We start from the raw sequence: 22,367 nt of genomic DNA, 5'->3' as shown, positions 1-22,367 counted from the left end.
AGAAGAAGGTGTTGACTCAAAATTGACACCGTTAGAAAAAAGTTCCAGATCATAGAAAGTATTTTATATAACATCATTTTATGGTCAACGCCTATTTTTTTCTCGCGGTCGTGCAGTCGTTATGTATAGTCATCTGGTTTTATATAGAATTCGAATAACTACCAACGATAATAGTTTGTGTAAAATGTGCTCCGATGTGCAAGTATATACGAAAGCAACAAAAATGAATCCTTTCTGGTAAAGTCAACGAGAGTTACGTTCCTTGACTCAATGTCGACCCACGATGTTTTTCTGTTGTTATTGATACGAGTCTTCTTTTGGAAGTTATAACTTACAAATGAATATATTGATATTCCCAGTTTGGAAAATTGCCAAGCCTACAAACTTGTTTGCTTCGCCTTTCGTGTTAACAGCCTACCATTCTCGCGCAAACAGAGTAAAACGACTCCTTCAGGAGATGCCAAAAGCACAGCCAACGAAAGAGAAACTTCGACATGTGCGTTACAGGGAACAGATCGGAGGTAAATTACCAATTCCTGGCAAAATAGAGTTAGAAGTCATCGGTAGCGGTGGTTATGGCACACCCCGGTCTGTGATACTGTCAACTGATCATGTGCGGTAAGTAAAGGGAATTATAACTAATTGCTTGCAAAAAAACAACCTTGGAGTCTCAACCTTTTAGAAATAACAGCCAAATCTACTTCCTATCACACCTTACTCTTTTAAAACGGTAGGGACACATTGGACTGTAGTTTGACACATGCAAATGTGCAGAAAGATCAGAAACAGTCTTTGGTGGTAGAGTTGTTTGGTTTTTTTTCTCTATACGCACGAAATATATTTTGGTGTCTTTCTATCCACTTCAGTTGAACTCCATATCTCCTATATGTATGTGGGAAGGCCAGACTTAGTCGTAATGTAAAGGTTCACATTTAACAGAAAGAATTTAATTAAATACTGCCTTTAGTCAGCGATTAGTTTCGAAGATTGCGTTTTAGATAATGGTAAATGTAGAGAAGCACGGAAATACTTGAAATACCGTGACGAAAACCAAATAAGTTTTATAGAACACAAACATTTCGTAAACTTATAAATATTTCATTAGAAACGGCAGTGACAAAAACCCCCATTAATCTTAAAGTAGAATAAGGTAAACGAAAGCGTAGAAACAACTTTATAAAACCTGGTGGAGGTAAAGAATACGTACACCACCCGTATTCGGCGTAACAAACCCCCTAAACCTAACCCTAACCACCAGGTGTACGTAATCTTTACTTTCGTTTAAAAACACTCATTTTAAGTTGTAATGATACTGCGATACTTACCACTTCGTTTTAAAACCAGATTTATAACAACAAGAAAGAAACACATTTAGGTAATTTAGAAGTTTTAATGACGAGGAAAGATGCAATTTTTTTTTTGTCTCTCGTTACGTTGCGCCACAGAAATCTGGAAATATATGACTGAATTGTTTATCATCTCGGGTATCATATATTCTTTCAAAATTTCTCTTCAGCCAAGTAGAACATTACTGATCAAGCTATAAACTGATGACATTCAGTGATATGTAAAAAGTTAGATATCTCACTAAACTCTTGCAAAATCTTGATTGTATTGAAGATTTATTGAAGTATTTAAGCAATTTATTCATTTTTTAAATAATCATTTGAGAGGCTAAACTCTAATTTTCTACATATTGTTCTGCTCATCTACAAATATTGAAGCTCATGGTTTAGAAAATTTAGAAAAGTAGTTTATTTACTTGACCATTGAATCTGCTTTGTGATGAGTCTTTTACTGTATTTTTATTTTACTTTTATCTTTTGATTGTAGATATTTATTTAATTGTGGAGAAGGAACTCAGAGGATTGCATCAGAACATAAGTAAGTGTATTTTTTTTTTTTTAAAATTTAAATCGCATGAAGGTCGACTTCTCTTTTCATCCTTATGAATTTGATAAAATAAAGTACCATCCAGTTACTGGTTGATGTACTTTAACTGTCCCTCCTCACTTTGTTTGAGGCTTTGTGATATTTTAGGTGTGCCATAAAACATTTGTAGGGAGCAAAAAGGACAAAAAGTGTTTCCTCAAGTATGGTTTGTGGTGAATCTCCATCATTTAAGATGAGAGTTTACTCATTTAAGGAACTGTGCCTTAATCAGTAAGTAGCTGAGTATTCCACAGACATATGAATATAATTCTCAGTCATAATCAGTATTAGACAGTGTGTGGCAAAGCTGTACCTTTTGAATTATGGATACAATCTGCCTAGCAGGATTCTCTACAGTTTCTATCTCTCCAATTTCACACACAGGGTATGGGTTGACTGGAAGCAAATGATATTTGCCCAAGAAGCCATGCAGTGGAAATGTATCCCAAAGATACAACAGGATAAAATTGAGACTACTGGAAACATTAGAAGTAATGCCATAAGCATTTCTACGAAGATGTAAACTACTTTCAGATGAAACTGGTGGAATTCGGATGGATGATGAGAATTTTCAATGTTGTTTTTGAAATTGAATTTATTAGTGGCCAAAATATTATGTCTTTCTTTTGCTGTTTTGCTTTCTAATGTTTCATTTTTTTTTTCTTCTTCTTTTTGAAAGATTTAAATTATCACGGTTAGAGAATGTTTTCATCACGCATAATAGCTGGAACAATATTGGAGGTCTTCTTGGTATGTGGAACCATTTTTTAGATTTATGTATTCTGAATTCATGTTATTTTTTCTTTAAAAAAAAAACTGTATTTCATATATTTTGGATACATTGTTCAATCTGTCTATTCTAGAATTACGACTCTCTAGAATTCTTTTTCTGCATATGTTTTCTTCACCATCCAATCCACATCAAATGTTTGAATTGGAGTAGCTCTCTTCCCCATGCCTAGTCCTCGACTGAAAGATCCATTTGGGTTATGCCAAGAGTCTCACCTAGGAGATCCATTTGGTTGACACCAACATCTGGATCAAGCCACCTGACACAGAAGTACCCTGTATTCCTGAGTGTTTTATGAAGCAACTAAAAGGGTTGGTATCTAGGACATCCAGCTGTAAAATGTTACCTCAAGAAAAATACATTTGACTTAGCATGGAAAAGCAGGCATCAAAAGCAATGACAATCATTATTTACAATTGATGGATATTTGTCCTCATCTTGTTTGTTGTTAACACGTTTCAGCTGATATACTTTCCAGCCTTCATCAGGTGTCTTGATGAAGGCTGAACAGTATATCAGCCAAAACGTTGTGTTAACACCAAACAAGATGAGGACAAATATCCATCAATTTTAAATAATGTACATAATTCCTCATCTCTTAGATATAGAACTGAATCATGAAGATGTGGTAGTGCTGGTTTGACCAACTGGAATCCCAGAATTCTAACTGGAATTCATTGTTCAGTTAGCTTTTGATTAAGATTTTAATTTAAAATGTGAGCATTTTAATTTTTCGCTAAATTTCTGAAATGAGTTATCAATATTATGCGCTGATTTATTCATGTTAATATCACCATCTTAGTTTTTATAGTTACAGCATTTTGACTGTTGTATTCTCTGGTTTTCTTCAGGTGTCTGTTGTATTTGGTAATGTTCTTAGAATTTCAAACACTTTGCTTTATGCAGTGTGAACATGTAACCAACATCATAATACGAAATATCCCTGGCATGTGTAATGAATGGGATGAGAACTTTATCAAATATGACAGATCCCTGAAGAAGGCTGAAGGCGACAATGGTTGATGATTTGTGACTAAAACAACCAAGAAAAAAACACTCGTCTAAATATATCCGTGGACAGTAAGGAACACTTCAGAAAATTTGTTTACTTGTATTTTTAGGTTTGGCCCTGACTCTTGAAGCAATTAATGTACCTAAGATCACAGTTCATGGGCCTCTTAAAGTGGTAAGATGGTATTTTATGCTGCTTCTAATAATAAATTTCTCTTCTATTCCAATGGAATATATATCTAGCAGAATTGCTGGTCCTTTTGGATTATAAAATATTTTGGTTGTTCTCTGGTGCATGTCAGCCTGATACACTGCTACAAAGTAATATCTGACAAGTGATGGACTCAATAAAATGAAATGAAATATCTCATAGCTCTTTCAGTCCTCAATCAAATCGTCCAACCCATGCTAGCATGGAAAGCAGACGTTAAATGATGATGATTTCTAATAAAATATAGTCTTACATGTTTCAATTAAATTTGGAAATAATCAAGAATTTGGAAGATTTAATGAAATAGTTATTTTTTTTTAATTATTAGGCTAATGTTTAGGACATAACAAAAGATTTTTCATAAAATTATGATGAAAGGTTTTCATTTAAATAGGAATACTTAAAAAATTAGTGGGTTTGTATTATAGAAGCAGAGGTGATAACAAAAATGTTAATGGTGTTTTATCACTGAAGGCTTTGGGCTTTGATTTAGTGTTTTAGCTCAAGTCATCTTTGTGAGGTATGTTCCACTTCAGGCTGTTTGCCATGGCTGGAATCACTTCAGTGCTAAAGTCTCTGCTCCTTACAACTTGCTACTTGCATATCGGTCTTTTGGCTCTTTTGATGAATCTAATTCTTTTTATGTTATTTCTTCTGCTTTCTGACAATCTTCCAAAATAAGACATCAATATAGTTTGTCCTCATTACATCGTCCAACGCATACTAGCATGGGAAGTGGACATTAAATGATGATGATGATGATGATACACTGAAGAATCCAAACTTTAGCAAATCTTTAGAACTATCTCATTTCTTTTTCTTTTTTTTGTTATCTTCATTGTTATGTCTTTAACTGAAATGTAATTAGACTTTTTATTCAAATCTAAAATCTTTTATCTGTTTTCCTTATGTCCATGTTTACCGTCTTTTCATTAGGAACAATCAATTCGAATGGCCAAAAGTTTTGCAGAGAATTCAAACATCTGTATAGGTAAGATTGCTTATAAGATATTCATTGAAATTTCTTTGATGAAAGTGGTCAACAAATAGAATGAAGATATTGACCACAAAAAAATTAATCCTGTTGGTGTTTGCCATCTTCTTCTTTGAGGTTCACTTTACCTTTCTGCTTTTTGGGGTTGATGAAATAAATACCAGTCAAATACTGGGGTCGATGTAATCGACTATCCCCCTCCCCACCAAATTTCAAGCCTTTAACCTTCTGTAGAAAAGATTATTATTATTTCTTATTTCTTATTACTAAATCTCCTTTTTCATGTCAATCTACTCAGTTTTACTCTTCTTCAATCTTTATGGTCTTGCTTGTCAGGGTTAGAAATCATTTTTATTTGCACTTTGAATGCTTTCTGTTTTTTTTTTTTTCTTCTGTAGAAAAACGTGAAGCTGATATGGGTATTTATGAAGACACTGCTTTTAAGATAGAATATGTTTCCCTTCTACCAAATGCCATTGCAACAGAAAGAGCTAAGATGTGTAAACTAAAAGAAAACTTGACCGAAAACAGTGACCCAGGTAAGAAAGAATGAAATATTGTCAACTTTCAGGGGAAAAGAATTGTTAAAACATTTCAAACGTTACTCCATGAAATTTGTTTTATCATTTTTACATTGGCTGATTACATTGTTGTTATCTGAAGACATAACAACTGTATCGTCAAGTAAAAAGCTTTATCTAGCTTTCAGTTCAAATACAAACATCACTGGAGATAAGAAAGTTTCTTTTGTTTTTTAACTTCACCTTGGTATGAATATATGAAGGAGAGTATGGAGAAGGATTGGTGCTAGGGCTGAACATCACCTAATCTTCCTTACCTCCTCCTCCTCTATGTATCCCTTAACACTTGTTCATTCATTAGATTCACCATTGCACTCACTCTTCCATATTCTCTTCCCATCCACACAGACGGTTTTTCTTTTCTTATTAACTTCTGTTTGCCTTGTATCTTGAGGGTCCACATAAAATATCTCATCATCCCTATTTTTATCTCTTCTCCACTCCACCCTAATCAGCCCCTTGCAACTCTTCTAAAAGGAGCTCTACTTCTGAATACACCTGTGTTTTTGTGAAAAATCACAATTTCCATGTTTCACTTTTTTTTTCATTTCTTTATTCTTTTACTTTCACCAGTCATTGTCCAGTTGGCATAACTGGGGCTCTGTCATGAAGGGTTCAGTTGTACAAATTGCCCCCACAACTATATGTGCACACCATGATGATCTCATATCAAGATAAAAAGTGTATGGCCTTGCAAGTGGGGCCGAGTTAGAATTTTCTCTCGGTCAAATAGCCCCTCCCGCTCAAAATGTTCCTGAATAAGTGTTGTTTAAAGATGAATGAAATACCCATGTTTCCAGAGGTGAATTATTCAAACCTCTAAGAATCCCTGCACATGGCTAGGATACTCCTCCATTACTCCTTCTCATTCTCAGAGATGCACATATCGTCAGCCACCAAGGGACATGCTCAACTGGTTAAGGTCAAACAACTGACAAGCAAATCTGTGGTATTGAGCAGAATATTTGCTGTAGCCCATCTTTCACACTAAGACAAAACATGTACTTATTAACACTTTTCAATCAATAAAGATCAGAAGCCATGAGAGCCACTGCCTGGAACTGCGTCAGGGCTTTTATTATTAATATTAAGGATATTATTATTGACCTGATAATTTTAGGTATTTGGTAATCTGTGTTAGAATAGAGTGGAAGAATGAAGAGGAAGAGAAGAGATGAGGTTTTGGAAATCGAAAGGAAAACACCAATCCTGGGGCAACTTGGTCATTCATTCTCTTGAGATTGATGCAATAAATAGCCGTTTGCTAGTCCTGGGGGATGATATATAATTGTCATTTGAGGTTGTTTCATAGTACGGCCATGGCCCAGTGACTGAAAGCAGTAAAAAGAATGATGATGATGATGATGATGTTGTCAGTCTTTGCCGAAGGATTTACAGATCCATCTCAGATCTCATTTGGCTGAATAATATTAAATTCATTAAAAACTGAACGAATTGCCTAATGAGTTGCTTAACTACAGCAAAATGAATACTGTCATTAGTGTATCTAAATATTTAAATGTTATCGCACTTTAAAATTGTTCTTCATATCTTTTTGTTTATTAATTCATCTTTTTTGTGACATTTTCATGTAGTTTCTGCCTGCCTCTCTCTCTCTCTCTCTCTCTCTCTCTCTCTCTCATTTATTTGATCCCTTTCATTACAGCACCGCCTAAGAAAATGCGATTTTCTGTTGAAGAATTAGATGCTGCCATGGCCTTTATTTGTACAGTAAGTGAGGCTTTTTTCTTTTTTTATCTATGCAAAACATAGAAGGCATTTTTTAACAAAAAACGTATTTGCCAGGATTAGAATTATGGTTAAAACATAATGTTATTAGTGAGCAAAAAATAACTTGATGCATCAAATTCTAATATAATTTTGTTGTATAAACCTTCACATTCTTTAATAATTTCTGTAAAATTTTCGATTAAGGATTACATGTCTATGCAAATATCTGGGTGGAATAATAAATCTCTGCAAAAAATTATTGATTCTGTTTGATTTGATTTTATTATAAAATATAGGACGTGAGGCAAATGTAAAATGTTACTCCATGAAAGGGAGCCTTGAACTACAAGACGAAGTAGCAGCTGCTTCAAATTACTTCCCTTTGTCTTGAAAAAATGACACATTGGACAATGCTTGAAAATACGAAAAGTATATATTTTCATAGGACATTAACAATACATGCAAAATGGCATAAATTAGCTTGTGGTTTACATTCTCCCAAAATTTAATACCACTCTACAAGTATTGATGCCTGCCACACCAACTTTGATTATGATTTTGCTATTAGATGTGAATGCTGTGACAAGAAAATTAACAAAAAGTTTCTTCGTTTCCAGCCTCATCCTGCTCGGCGTCGATTGAATCTTGAGAAGTGTGTAGATCTTGGAGTTCCTGTGTAAGCACCAAAATGGGTTTTGTTCTTTTCACCTTCATCCTTCTTTATGCAAAAGGTTCAAACTTAATTATGTTTATTGTCAGTATGGGAACTTTGTAACCGTTTTGAAATATCCAACAAAAGCTGACTTTAAGATTTCATTCCTCTGATGGTTGTTGTTTTAAATGGAGTAGCTTTGATCAGCTCTAAGGAAGCAGATGAAATGTTTTGGTTTGGGTATCACTGGGTTTGTAGTTGAGACTACCTCAGCGTTAATTTATTCTGCGAGCATATGGAACACATGCAGTATCTGACCCTTCCCTGCTTAGATAGACACAAGATGTTTGAGGGTCAGGTGATTGGTCAATACATCAATCCCATTACCTGACAAGAATTATAATTTGTTAGCCCCATAAGGATGAAAGGAGGTAAAGTTGATCTCAGTGGTATTTGAACTTAGAATATAAAGAACCAGAACAAATACTTCAAGGTATTTTGCCCAATATTCTAATGAAATAATAATAATAATAATAATAGTTTCAAATTTTGGCTCAAAGCCAGCAATTTCTGTGAGGGGATAAGTCTCTTACATTGACCCCGGTGTTCAACTGGTACATATTTTATTGGTCCTGAAAGAATGAAAGGCAAAGTTGAGCTCAGTGGAATTTGAATTCAAAACATGAAGATGGATGAAATGCTGCTAAGCACTTTGCCTGCCACCATGCTAATGATTCTGTCAGCTCTTTGCCTTACTACTACTTGTAATAATAATAATAATAATAATAATGAGAAGAACTACCACTACTACTGCTTATGAAGCAAAAACAAATCACTGCACATCCTGAAGGCGCACAAAACTGCTTGATAGTGCAGTGAAAGCATGCAATTAATCATTTAGTGATGTAGATTCATTCAGCTTTGTCATCCCTCATACAAATATTAAATTTTTCTGGTTAAGCTGACAAAATTATGATAATGTGCACCCCACCCATACATTCTTGGAATTATAAATGACCTCCTCCATTTGCTGTGGTTAGGGTTAGGGTTAGGTATATGCAGTCTTTCAGTAGAGTTAGATGTCTCAGCTACAGATGCAATCTTACAGTTTTGATGTTAAACAAACTGATGTTGCTTCATATTTACTCTTGCTTGATTCTTTTACTTTAAACATGAAAAGCCATTTTACTGAAGTGAAATTAAAATTCATTTATTCTCTCTTTTTCTCTTTTCTTACAGAGGGCCACTTCTGGGAATTTTAAAGAATGAAACCTCTGTGACGCTAGATAATGGAACTGTGGTAAGCGTGAGGCTTGAATGATTTCATTGTTATATGAAGTACAGTAGCTGCTGTTTTCTAGTTGCAGATCAATCCTATCATTTAAATATTTCCCATTAATATTATTTGTTAAATTTATTGAATTTATTAAAATTCTTCATCAGATTCATCCTGATCAAGTACTTAGTGAAGTTGAGAAGCCATATTCTTTATTGGGTGAGTTGTTTGCTATTTATATAACTATTTATATTACATCTGCTAGTAATAGAGATCTCAGCACATTTTTATCATGTCTTGAAGGGACTTAAAAGATAGATGTTAAGTTCCTGATTAGCATGGGTTGGTCGAGTTTTCTGTGCGGTAACATCATTAATTGTTATGATCTTTTGAGTTGGATCTTGTCACTCATCCCAAGACCTCCTCAAACTTCCTCTTCTAGAACTACTGTCTCCTAACAGCTCATGACATTTATTTTACCTCACCCTCACTGTTCATTCACATCACATGTCTATACCAATACAACAATCTCTTTTTCACACATTGGCTGATGGCTTAAATACTCAATTAATCTCCTGATCTTCATGCAGGCCAACGCTACACATCAAACTAACATGCTTGCATTATTTTTCAATAGCTTCTTCATGTTTTTCATGTCTGTGCCATGTCTCATCCTTTCTTTTATAAACACAAGGTCTGAAATTTTGTGGGAGAGGGAACTAGTCGATTACATTGACCCCAGTATTTCACTGGTACTTAATTATCGACCCCAACAGGATCAACGGCAAAGTTGGTCTCAGCAAAGTTTCAACTTAGAATGTAAAGATGGACAACATGCTGCTAAGCCTTTTTTCCTGGCCAACAATTCTGCCATCTTAATAAGAATAATGTCAACAACAAATGACAACAATAGAATTTATTCATATTTGTTATTTTATAAGGAATAATTCATATTTTAAACATCTGTTTTGTATCTTTTTTTTCTTTTTTTAATATTGATATATATATTTTTTTTCGACCCTTAGTTCTTGAATGCCCTAATATCAACTACTTGGATGCCCTTTTATCAAGTGAGTCCCTTGCTTCATTGCAAGTTGAAAATGATGACCAGCGCCTACCTGCTGATGTTGTGGTGCATATGTCTGGTGTGGAAGTAATTTCACATCCCAAATACCAAAAATGGATGAAAAGGTAGGGAAAAAATCGAAATCCTCCATTTGTTTATCATATTAAGCTTTGCTTGAAGCATTCCTTGTTTCACAGGCTGTGCTCCATTTTCATTATTTGATAATAAATATTAACAGCCCTGTCATTCATGTCATTTTATTATGTGACAACCCTGAATAATTTTGTTTTTGAATAGCATTGAAGTGGTTCAGTGACCACAAGGTTAAAGTGTTATACTTCTGTCTTGCTACTGGACTATGACTAGCTACTTCAGACTTCCAGTATAGCTATTGCAATGTGTATCTGTGCAAGGCATGCAACACTATGCTGCATATTTTATTTGATTGACAACAAATTCCTATTTTCTGTCCAATTATGAAGACAATTGTTGCACCAATAAGCTGTTGTCCAAACTTTCGAAATTTCTCCCACCCATGCTCACATGGAAAATGGATATATAGCTGAGACAAAGAAAAACTGAAGGAATCCTGCTCACCAATGGTGCTACTATTCAAACAAAAGCATAATTATAAAATGTTCATGTAGCACAAGGTTTTTGTCCAACATGCGACTGATTTTGTCATCCATATCTTTTCAGGTTTCCCAGCAGCACAAGCCATCTCATTGTGAATGAAAGCACCAGCTCTGTGGCTAACTTTGGTTCTTACAAAATCCAGGCCATGTTGAATCTACTCAGTCCCACGATCTTTCCATTGCTTTATCACCAACGACCTGAGAATTCAAAGGCAACAACAGTGAATGACTCGGCTTCAGAAGACAGTGTCCAACTGGCCAGCACGAATCTGAAATTCTTTGTACGACCACGGAAAGGGTTCAATTAGTTAGTAATCAATTCTCTTCGGCCCTTTTCACACTTTCTTCCTCTTTGTTCACTTTTCTTTTAAATCCTTGTTGCTCACTTCTCTTTCCCTCATTTACTTCTCTGCCCCTCTTTTGCCTTAATTTCTCTCTCTCTCCTCACCTCTCCCATCTCTTATCTGCTTCTTTCTGTTTCTGCCTCCTACTTTCACTCATCTTTGCTCTTCCTTCTACTTCTTCTTTTTCTGAATTACTTACATCATCCCAAAAGGCTTAAACGTAACCATAGCAACCTAATACTTATTTCACTGATCTCTCTCTCTCTTTATCAAATGATTCAGTTTTATATTTTGATGCAAAAGGATGCAACTTCACCCCCCACCTCCACACACCCAAGCAATCAGAAAAGCAATTGTCTTTCTGTAGATTGCAACTAGCAATATGCCACTTGCAAGGCATTGGTTTACTTGAAGCTATAGTAGAAGATATTTGCCTGAGGAACCTTGCATTGGGATTGAACCCAGAACAACATAGTCACAAGGTGGACTTCTTAACCATGCCTGAGCCTAGGGTTTTAATTTTAATTCTATTTTTTCATGTTTGAATTTCAGTGACCAATGTTTAGAGTTGAATAATGCTGAGTTCATAAGAGAGGCTTGGAAAATGAAAGGTTTTGAAAAACAACTTCAAGAATTCCATGTAAAAGTTAAAGAACATTCACAGAATCTTGGTGAGTCCAGACAACATTTTGGATTCTTTTTGTAGACAACTTATTGAGTGATTGTATTCAAATACAATGCACTCCATCTTTGATGCAATAAAGTGGCTGATAGGAAGGACATTCTGGCAGCCCATCAGCTTAGTAATTAAATTATAGTGTAATATTCTGCCTCTTTCCAGGTCAGGTTAACCATTGTTCGTCCATCATTTGACGGGTTTTTATTGTTAAACCTGCTCAGCGTTCACTCATCTTATTTTTACCAAGTAAACTTGAAAGGAAAGAGAGTTTCAGTTGCTGACCACCAGACCATGAAACCTGTTCTAAAACCCATGATCTACTTCGAACTTTATCAAAGTAACTCCTCAGCTGATGCTGACCACCATTAGACATCTTGTTGTTTCGACCCCAGGCTGGCCCTGATCCAGCACACCTATCCTCATAGGAGTTCCATCCGTGACTATCCAGTTTTACCTCATCTTTTTTTTTTATTATTGTTTTGCTCCAACTCAGCTCTGATTTAAACAGACAAAGACATTCCAACCATGACCAATTCGTTTTCTCTTTTGTTTCTAACCTGAGCAACATTGTCGAACACGTCTGCTTTTCTTTTTGCTTTAAAGTAGTAAGGTATGATATGAGGCAGATTTGGCTGCCATTTTCTGTAGGTTTAGCTGTCATTTTATTCTATCTTATTGTATTTTTTTACTTTTGCTACAAGTTGTTACATTAACAGCAAACATGCAATAAGTTTTCCTTTTTCTCATCGTTTCAGAGAAACCTATGGCATCCAAAGGTCCTGAAATTTTGTTCTTAGGAACTGGTTCTTCAGTTCCAAGTAAACGGAGAAATGTTAGTGGTATCCTTGTTCAGATAGAGTAAGTACCCTTACAGCTATTCATACCTTGTGTATCAGCTCCCTTTTTAAGGGAAGCCTGAGAGACAATGCAAACAGATAGGGAGACAGATGAACAGTGAAAAAAAAAAAGATTGAGTCAAGGAAAATATCTTAAATCCTAACCATCTTTGGAAATTTCACAACTTCTTCCCTTTAAATTTTACTTTATTTTTTAAAGTTCTCTCTCTCTCTCTCTGAATGATCATAGTGCATTAAACTCTCTCTCTCTCTCTCTCTCTCTATATATATATATATATATATATATGTGTGTGTGTGTGTGTGTGTGTGTGTGTGTGTGTATAAAATTATCATCACTTTTATATCCACTTTCCTATACTAGCATGATTGGACAGGATCTTTTGAGGCAGTGTTTTACAGCTGGATGGTCTTCCCCTTACCAACTCTTTTGGATGCCTCTAATGAAATGCCGGGATATATTGTACCTATTCTAAAAACTGATACCTAAAACAAATTGAATATTATATTTATATTTGCTATTTAAGATCTACATGCTGTATTCGCTTCATTTTATTATTAATGTTTTTTAATACTATCCAGTTGATAATTCTACAAGTAAAGTTCAGGAGTTTGATTAAATTGAAGTACAAAAGTATTCAATACATAAAATAGTTTATATATTATTTCAGGTTGAAACTCTGAGTAGCAATGAAAGAAAAACTCAGCTTCACATGAAATGTGTGTGCATGTGTGAATACACACACACGTATTTAAAACTAGTAAATCACTCCATTATTTTACCCCTTGCATTTTCAAGCCTCAGTCAATAACCAGGAGATGGAGGAGTTCCATCAAATTGATTTTCTCTTAATGCACCACAACCTTCAGAAGGGACTCCGATCCATAAAGGCTGTGGAATGTTAGAGTTTCTCTATATGAATATTATTATTTGGATAAATTAACAAAATCAATTTCTCTCTTTGTCGATGGCTCTCCTCTAAAACATTGGATTTCACTAATTATAAACTTATCCATTCACGAATGTCTTTAATATTGTACATTATCTTTGGTGTAACTGCATCTCAGATGTGTTTGTCCTGTAGAACTTGTTTATGATGCAATCATGCTAAAGATCTCTTTCAGGATGGTGCAGTGACTAAGTTGGGAGCTGAAAATGTAAAATTGGTACAATCAAGTGAGAGTTTGGTCTTTGCATATATGATGTTCAGTGTTGGAACTGCAGCTGGCTGATGATCTCCATGGTGGACAAAACGAAAACCTTAATTGCCAATCAGGGTTAGCTTTTGTTTATAGTGCTGTGGTTCCACTGGTTGGAATATACTCAATGCAAACTCAATGAACATTGATACACACACTTATTGCCTTAACCTTATTCTAGTTTTGCTGTTCATTTTATTGTGTATTCTCTGAGGTAAAAATGCATTTTAAATGATAAATTTCAAACAAATTTAGCCTTCATCATTATTTTTTTCACTCTCTTCCAATCTTTTTGTTTTGTTTACAGGCCAGACAACTACATATTGTTAGACTGTGGTGAAGGAACTGCTGGTCAGCTTTATCGGCATTATGGTGAAGAAAATTCTGCCCACATCCTACGCAATCTAAAAGCCATTTTCATTTCTCATATGCATGCTGATCATCACATGGTATGTTCTTTCAATAAAATTTGTCAATTGTTTCTCTTATTAGTCATAATAATGCTTTTTTTGTTTATGTTACCATAACTTTCATACTTTTCTCGTCTTAACTTTTTCCAGAAAATCTAGGATTCCTATACTTGTCATGTCTTTTGCTAACCACATTGTTTCTTATAACAAATATTAATCAAAACAACCATTCTTAGGTGTAATGAATTCATTAAGCAGTGGCAATGCTTGTAGTCGTACTAGGTCTTGAACCACACATAACTGTAGTCCAAGAAGTTTTGTTGTTTGGGACCAAGAAACAAGAACCAAGCACTCTTTTGTGCAAGAAACAATGTTTAACCTAATTTTAGAATGAACTCCCTCTCAATGTTAACCATCACTCTGTTAGTTGAAAAAAAAATGACCTTAAAATGCTTATTATTGTAAACTTATCTTCATCTCCTTTCTCTAGTAAAGTCAACTTTACCTTTTGTATTTCTGAGAGTGGTGAGGCAATAAAATGTTGTACCAGTCAAATATTGCAGTTGACATAATCAATTATAACCGTTCCCAAAAATTTATGGTTGTCTGTTGAAGTAATAAATTAATTATCCAGATTCATATTTCTCAAGATAAGTCTTACTTTTGATTTAATTTTTAAACTGACAATATTTGATATTCTTTTTTTTTTTTTTTTTTTTTTAATCTTTTTCTGCATCCTTAGGGCTTGTTTGGTATTCTACGTGATCGTCAAAAATTTATCAAAAATTGTAAAGAAACTGTAAATCCTGTTCTGCTGCTTTCTCCAATTCAGATCAGACGATGGTTAAATTTCTACATGTCAAACATTGAGAACTTACAGCAGGCTGTGAAGTAAGTATTTTCCATAGAATGTAGCATCGTTATACTAACATTGAGAGGAATAACTGTAAAGTGCTTGACTGTTAGCTGTTGCCTAGTTTAACTTTACCATCTGTCCCTTGGGTACATTCAGTAGAATTCACTCTCCATCAAGTGTTAAGAAATTTGGTTCAGGAACATGTATTTCTGGAATCAATTCCACTGTAATGTGGCACTTTGGGCCAGTGTCTTCTACCATTGCCTGAGGTTGATTAATAACTTTTGAGTAGGATTTAGTTGAAAAAAACATTTCGGAAATTCTTTCTGTGTGTGTGTGTGTGTGTGACCTACTCTACTATAATGCAATGCATGTGGAAAATCAAGATGTCACATGCACCTGTAACAATAAAATACTACTGCTTCTCTCTTTTGTGGACGTCTAGAAAGTGTAGCATGGATGGGAACTGTTGCAATTCATGGTTTTCCAGTTACCCTTTCAGCTGCATCCTTTGTTGTTCTATAAAAAGTGGAGTCTTGATCTTGCCATACTGCTGTATGTCATCATTGTCATCATGATGAGGTACTGAAGAGGAAACCATAGAAATCAGTGATCAATGAATGAAGTTCAAAGAATTAGGGGGAAATATTAGCTTGCATGAAAATAGATGAAGTTTGGGAAGAAGAAGAAGAGCATACAGCTAGAAAAATCTCAACTAAATTTTGACTGATCCATTCAAGCATGGAAAAGTGGATGTTAAACCTATCATGTATTTCTATATATACTGTTTTTTTGTCTTCACTTTCAGGTTAATTCCTCTGCAGAGTATATTACCTCATCAATCAGAAGTGAATAGAGAAATGCTCACAGAAGTTCTAAATGCCTTACAATTGTCAAAGGTAAGAGAATCTCTGGCATTACGAATTGTTTTTCTTACTACTACTACTACTACTACTTTTGTTACTTGTGAATAATGTATATTGGTATATGACTCTTGAATCTGTGTGCTTCCCTGTGTTATCTTTGATGTTTCTATGTATGATGAAGTACGCTACCTAAATGTTTATACGTTAAAATATTTCACCTGTATCATCATCATCATCGTTGTTTAATCTCCATGTTGCATGGAGGTATGAGTTGGACAGTTAGACATGATCAAGTAAGACTACATTGTGCTCCACTGTTTGCTTTGACATCGTTTCTATAGTCGGGTGTCCTTCCTAATGCCCACCACTTTGAGAGTGTAAACTGGATATCTTTTGGTGATTGCAGTTTGCAAGACAAAGATTTCCTTTTCTTGAGCAGAGCTACAGTAGAAAGGGTGGTGGCTTTATGCTTTGAGATGAGGGGGTTAAAATATGAAAAATGGGGCCAGCTACATGATTACTCACATTAGAAGAGAGGATGGGAGTGACCGGGGTGACAGATTGGGCAAGTGTCTTCTATAGCCTTGGGCCTACAGAGTTGAATTAATTTTGTAATACTTCATTTCTCTCTCATCTGTACAGTGCAGTATGAACTGACATTTCTGAATCACTTAAAGTTTTCTTTTACTCTTTTTCCAGTTTGTCCCTGTTGAGGTTGACCACTGTAAAAATGCATTTGGAGTAGTTTTAGCTCATACCTCTGACTGGTCAGTAGTCTATTCTGGAGACACAATGCCCTGTGAACGGCTCATTAATGCTGGTTAGTTACTTATTTCTATCTCTTATAAGCATGGCTGCATGGTAAAGAAGTCTGCTTCCCAATCACATAGTTTCAAGTTCAGTTCCACTCGGTGGCACTTTGGACAAGTGTCTTCTACATAACTCTGGGCTATCAAATCCACTCTTATGAGTGGATTTGGTAGATAGAAACTGAAAAAGGCTCATTATATATATATATATTATATATATATATATATATATATATATATATATATATATATATATATATATATATATATATATATATATATATATGTACGTATATATATAATCATTGTCATCATATAAAGAATGTTTTCTCTGCTGGCATGGGCTGGACGTTTTGATGTGCCCTGGGGCCATGTTGAGCTTCAGTGTCATCTTTAGCATGGTTTTCCTGTCTGACGCCCTTCCCAATGCCATCCACTTCACAGAATGTACTGAGAAAACTGACTAAAACAATTTATATTTGGTTACACATACACACACATTATATACAAGAGGTTTCTACACAGTTTCCATCTACCAAATTCCACTCACAAGTTATTGCCCAACTCAAGGTTATGGTACTGTGCAATGGGATTGAACCAGTGTCATAGAATTGTGAAGCAAACTTCTTAACCATTCAGACTTACTGACACCCCCCACCCCCGCCTCATTTTTGGTTTGGCTTGGCTCTAAACAGCAACAACAACAACAGGCAGGATATTTTCTTTAAAAATGAATGACTATTTTCTTCTTTCAGGTCAAAACTGTGATCTACTTATCCATGAAGCTACAATGGAAGATGACTTGGAAGAAGAAGCCAAGATAAAAACCCACAGGTTAGAAGAGCATCTTTAATAAATGTTTTAAATATTGTCCTTTTGAAACCAAAACAATGCAAGTTATAAAAAGATTAATAATACAGGTCAATGGTTTGGTTCTATCAGCTGGTTTTCATTGTTTCAAGGTTAGGAGCCCTTCAGAAAATCTACAGAGAAAACATGTTGAAGTCATAAAATGTTAAAATATCAGTTAACAGTACTAACCATCAATTTGTGTAATTAATTCTTTATAATTTGCATTGTTTTGGGTTTCAAAATAAAACAATATTCAAAACATCTCTATTAAATTTCCATCATATTTGCAGTCGCTTTCAGGATGCGTTTTAAGAACATAGACTGACTGCAATGCGTGACTATTACTTTATAAATGCTTGAAGGATAACGGGCGAATTTGACTTTTGGAGATAAAGGGCCATAAACTAAATAGCACACACATCTTTTGAATGATGTTCTAACAGTACACAGATGGGATGCCAAATGCACTTTTGCTGAAGCTCAAGAAGCCACACAATGCCGAATGGATATAAAGCTGAACAGACAAGATGCTGAAAAGACCTATGAAAATTAAAATATATGATCATCATTTTATTCCCACAATATGACCATTTGACACTAAAATGTAGAAAAAATCATTTTTTAAATAGGTTTCATTACTGGATTTACAATGTAAAGAGGCAAAAATAATGGGATCAGATGTTTATTTTTAAATTATCACAATTGACAAAATGTACAAAACAAAAATAAAAGTATTTAAAAATTGTGAGCCAAAGATCGTAGAAACACCAATCCTTCTTCTTTATTATAAGATTAACTATTTTTAATCTTGTTAAATCATAAGTGAGAAATTGGTGAATTGATCATTAAACTATGGTAGGTCGGAATGTTCTTTTTTTATTATTGTTTCCATTCAGCTTTATGGATTCTTCTCCTTCGGCATAAGTGCATTCGGCGTCCTGCAGTCTTTCTTCGGTATTACTAATATTACATATTCTATTAAGCATCATTGATTTTCAGTTGTTTACTATATCATACATGTGACAAGGAGGTAGGGGTGATATAATTTGTTGATGTAACCCCTAACTCATAACTGGTACTAATCTTCATATATATATGTTCAAAGAGATAAAAGGGAACTACAACAACATTTTGAACTCCAAACCATTTTATTTTATCCAGTACTACCAGAACTTTAACATTTATGCCATTCCATCTGTGTATATATATTTAGAATTTAATACAATGGTTCACACTCATGTATGAAAAATAAAACAAAATATTCTTTATTTCAGCACAACGTCACAAGCAATTGATGTTGGGATGAAAATGGGTGCAAAATTTATTCTGCTGAACCATTTCAGCCAGAGATACTCCAAGATTCCGATAATTAGCGACAGGTTTTCAGAGAAAGTAGGGATCTCATTTGACAATATGAGAGTAAGTGTTGTGTATTTTCTCAAATATTTTTCATTAAATTACCTATGTAAAAGCAGGCTGTTGCTGTTAAGAAGTTTACAATGACATGATGATATTCAGGTTTGAAGTCAGTGTGTGACACTTTGGACAAGGGCCTTCTACTAGTTTTCAGCTTGACAAAATTCTTGTGAGTGAAATTTGACATGTAGAAACTGTGTTGAAGTATATGTGTGTATCAGGGGAAAAGCACAATACCAGAAACCCCTACAGGGCTCTGCCTTGCTTCTGTACCAGCAGACTTGTATACCTTGGTCCTTCCTTCCCTGCCACCAACGTTTGCCCACACTACTACCGCATGCACCGAAAGAGGAAATTATTAGTAAATTAACAAACCACCTACCTCTTTCTCCCTGTATATATATAATGGACTAACCAATAGCAGATCATTCATATAATTAATTAATTAATTATACATTGACCTATTTATATTTGCAGCAGTAATGCTTATATTTACAATGCTACTCACTACCAATAGGGAGAACAATTTTAACATGATTTGAATGATGGTAGGTTAAAGCAAGACGAACTGATGTGACATGTCTGTTAGCATACGATCACTGAAACCTTCTTTTTAGGTGCCCAGTACCATCTCTCCTGCCCATGTTCCTTCCCGTGCCCTTTTCCAAGTTCTCAGGGTTGGCACTGTCAATATAGGCACATTGAAAGGTAGGTCTAACAAAATCGTCGAGCTGCTTGAATGGAGGCATGATGATGTATGCTGCATCCAAAAGGTAAAGAGTGGAGAGCAGCTTCAGCCAGGTTCCTTACAGGCAAGACACACAAGTATAAAATCTTCTGGGAAGGTATGCAGTGTGGGCATATTTCTTGCAGAGAAACGGGTGGATAAGGTCACAGAGATAGTCAGAGCGAGCGATAGAGTAATTAAGCTCAGGCTCATCTTGCAGAATAACGTAGCATCAATTATCTCTGCCTATGTTCCACAAGTGGGCCTACTAAATGAACAGAAGGACCATTTTTATGATATTCTTCTGTAGAAGACAAATGACAAGGATTTCATCTTCGTGGTTGGGGACTTCAGTGGGCATGCTGGACGGAAGCCGGATATTTTCTATGGTGTACATGGGGGCCATGGAATTGGTTCCCAAAAGGAAGAGGGAACAAGTCTACTGGAGTTCTGTGATACAAATAACCTATTGATCTGCAACACCAACTTCACTGTTTAAAAAAAAACAAGGATAAAGAACAAATCACTGAGTAGATTTATGTGAATATTTACAGTCATTAGTTGATAATCCAGCAACACCGACTTCATTTACATTGCAACAATATTTTATGGCTGTTGTTATTGTCTCAGTTTTGAAATGCCTGGCTTATTCTCTCTTCTTGTCTTCTACAATAGGTATCACTGTCTGATTTACCACTTTTGCCACACCTCAATGTTCCCTTGAAAACATTGTTTGCTGAAGATTATGCAGAAATGGAAGAAAAAATTATGAAAAGGTTTTTGCGTAAAAACCAAGATGAAATGGAAGCCACCAGGCCAAGAGATACAGATTCGACATCATCTGTTCACTGATATATAACATGCATACTTGAGAACGTATGTGTGTGTGTGTGTACTTATATATACACAGTGGTATTTTATTAAAACATTTTAAAGTAAATAATCATATATTTATTGTTAATTACTTAATGTTTTGACTTCATTGTTTTCACTGTGTGTGAGCTTTACCTGGAATTTAAACATGTTCAGAGAGAGTTAGGGAAGGAGTGGGAGGGTAGAAAGAAAGGAGCAACATGCATATATATACACAGCTCACTCTCAGGTTTCAAGCTCAGACATGAACGTGGATGTCTGCAGTTGTTGGTGATTTGAGTCTTAGGTTGAGCAGACCTGAAAGCTGCTACAGCCATGACCTATGTTTTAAGTTTTCTTTTTTAACATAATAAATCTTTGATGGTGATTTAACTTCTATTTCATGCAGGTAGAACCACCATATAGAGTATCCTTCATCATCATCATCATCATCATTTAACAGCTGCTTTCCATGCTGATATAGGTAGGATGGTTTGGCAGGGAACTAGTAAGCTGCAGGACTGCACAAAGCTCCAATGTCATCTTTGGGCATGATTCTATGGCTGGAAGCTTTTCCTGATGCCAACCAAATAACATGGTGTACTGGGTCTTTTTTCATGCCACTGACTCTAGTGAGGTTGCGATGTAACTTGTAAGACAGAAAAGAAGGGATGGTGGGGATCTGTGGCTGTATTCCAAGTGTTGAAAGGCTAAATTATAAGAGAGGGACTTGCTATAGAAGGATTATAGGGCTGAAGGAGATAAGTGGAAGGTAGTGATGGGGTGCTGCAGCAAAAGAAGGTGAGGTTCAGAGAGGACAACGACTCTGGATGATGGGAGGGGATGAGAGTGTGAGGCGGGAATAAACTGGTGGAGGTAAGGTCAGTGTAATGAGTGAAGAACAAGGGTTGGGTCGCTGATGATGGGAAATATCCGGATGCTGGAGATGTAGGAGTGGCTCAAGAAGCTGAACAACATCTTAAGCAAGTCTCTTCTATCATAGACTTGAGTTGACCAAAAATCTTGTGAGTGAAGTTTAAAATGTAATAAATGCTGACTATGGAAGTCCATTGTGTGTCTGTATGTGTGTGTACTATATATATAAACTGTGGTTCAATCCTACAGCTTGGCACCTTGGGCAAGTGTCTTCAATAGTTCCAGGCCAATCAAGCTTTGTGAGTGGATTTGGAAATTGAAAGAAACCTGAGTATAAATGTATCTCCCCTGCTAGTAATTTGCTGGTGTTGTGCCTTCAAAGATGAGTGGAATAAGATATCCCCTACATAAACAATACTTAAGGGTTGCCAACAGACAAGGCATCCACCTGTAAAACGATGTTTTAATAATATATTTGTTGAACCAATGCTTGCATGGAAAAAGAACATTTAAAAACAACGAATGAATATTTATTGTCGTTTTACATTCACTGTCCATGCTGGCATAAGTTGAATGGATCTTTTCCCCTAGACAGGTCAGCAAGGTCATCTTGTGTAGAGAAACAAAATCATTTTCTATCTTTCATATTGTAAATCATCAAGTACTATCTATAGACACAGAAAATTTCTTCAACATTATGTACACACACCTTGAAACATAGGTAAGATATAAACAATTAAACAAAGG

General features: G+C 35.3%; 1 protein-coding gene across 2 annotated transcripts; it reads left to right on the top strand.

Moving 5' to 3' along the window:
- Positions 1 to 260: 260 nt before the first annotated feature.
- On the top strand, positions 261 to 20,832 carry LOC106879460 (zinc phosphodiesterase ELAC protein 2). Of its 2 annotated transcripts, none has more exons than XM_014929023.3 (21): positions 261 to 618; positions 1,834 to 1,884; positions 2,612 to 2,682; positions 3,844 to 3,908; positions 4,881 to 4,935; positions 5,337 to 5,477; positions 7,186 to 7,250; positions 7,868 to 7,926; positions 9,142 to 9,202; positions 9,346 to 9,397; positions 10,204 to 10,369; positions 10,944 to 11,186; positions 11,776 to 11,894; positions 12,658 to 12,760; positions 14,264 to 14,405; positions 15,199 to 15,257; positions 16,031 to 16,121; positions 16,788 to 16,908; positions 17,653 to 17,731; positions 19,024 to 19,168; positions 20,568 to 20,832. In XM_014929023.3, the coding sequence occupies exons 1-21, from the start codon at positions 338 to 340 to the stop codon at positions 20,742 to 20,744; spliced, it is 2,346 nt and encodes a 781-aa protein (XP_014784509.1). In that variant the 5' UTR covers positions 261 to 337; the 3' UTR covers positions 20,745 to 20,832. The 2 variants fall into 2 exon arrangements, with proteins under 2 accessions (XP_014784509.1, XP_014784508.1); XM_014929022.3 differs by having other exon boundaries at positions 15,109 to 15,257.
- The last annotated feature ends 1,535 nt before the right edge of the window (positions 20,833 to 22,367 follow it).

The sequence above is a fragment of the Octopus bimaculoides genome, chromosome 23, assembly GCF_046866305.1.
Source record: "Octopus bimaculoides isolate indiv1 chromosome 23, ASM4686630v1, whole genome shotgun sequence".
Taxonomy (NCBI): Eukaryota; Metazoa; Mollusca; class Cephalopoda; order Octopoda; family Octopodidae; genus Octopus; species Octopus bimaculoides.
Note: the sequence above shows the minus strand (reverse complement) of the source record. Positions and strands in the feature narration are given on the sequence as shown.

Coding starts and splice junctions, on each gene's coding strand:
- LOC106879460 (XM_014929022.3), top strand. CDS start 338: ATGAATATATTGATATTCCCAGTTTGGAAAATTGCCAAGCCTACAAAC. Junction 5,478..7,185: donor GACCGAAAACAGTGACCCAG/GTAAGAAAGAAT, acceptor CTTTCATTACAG/CACCGCCTAAGAAAATGCGA. Junction 7,251..7,867: donor CCATGGCCTTTATTTGTACA/GTAAGTGAGGCT, acceptor CTTCGTTTCCAG/CCTCATCCTGCTCGGCGTCG.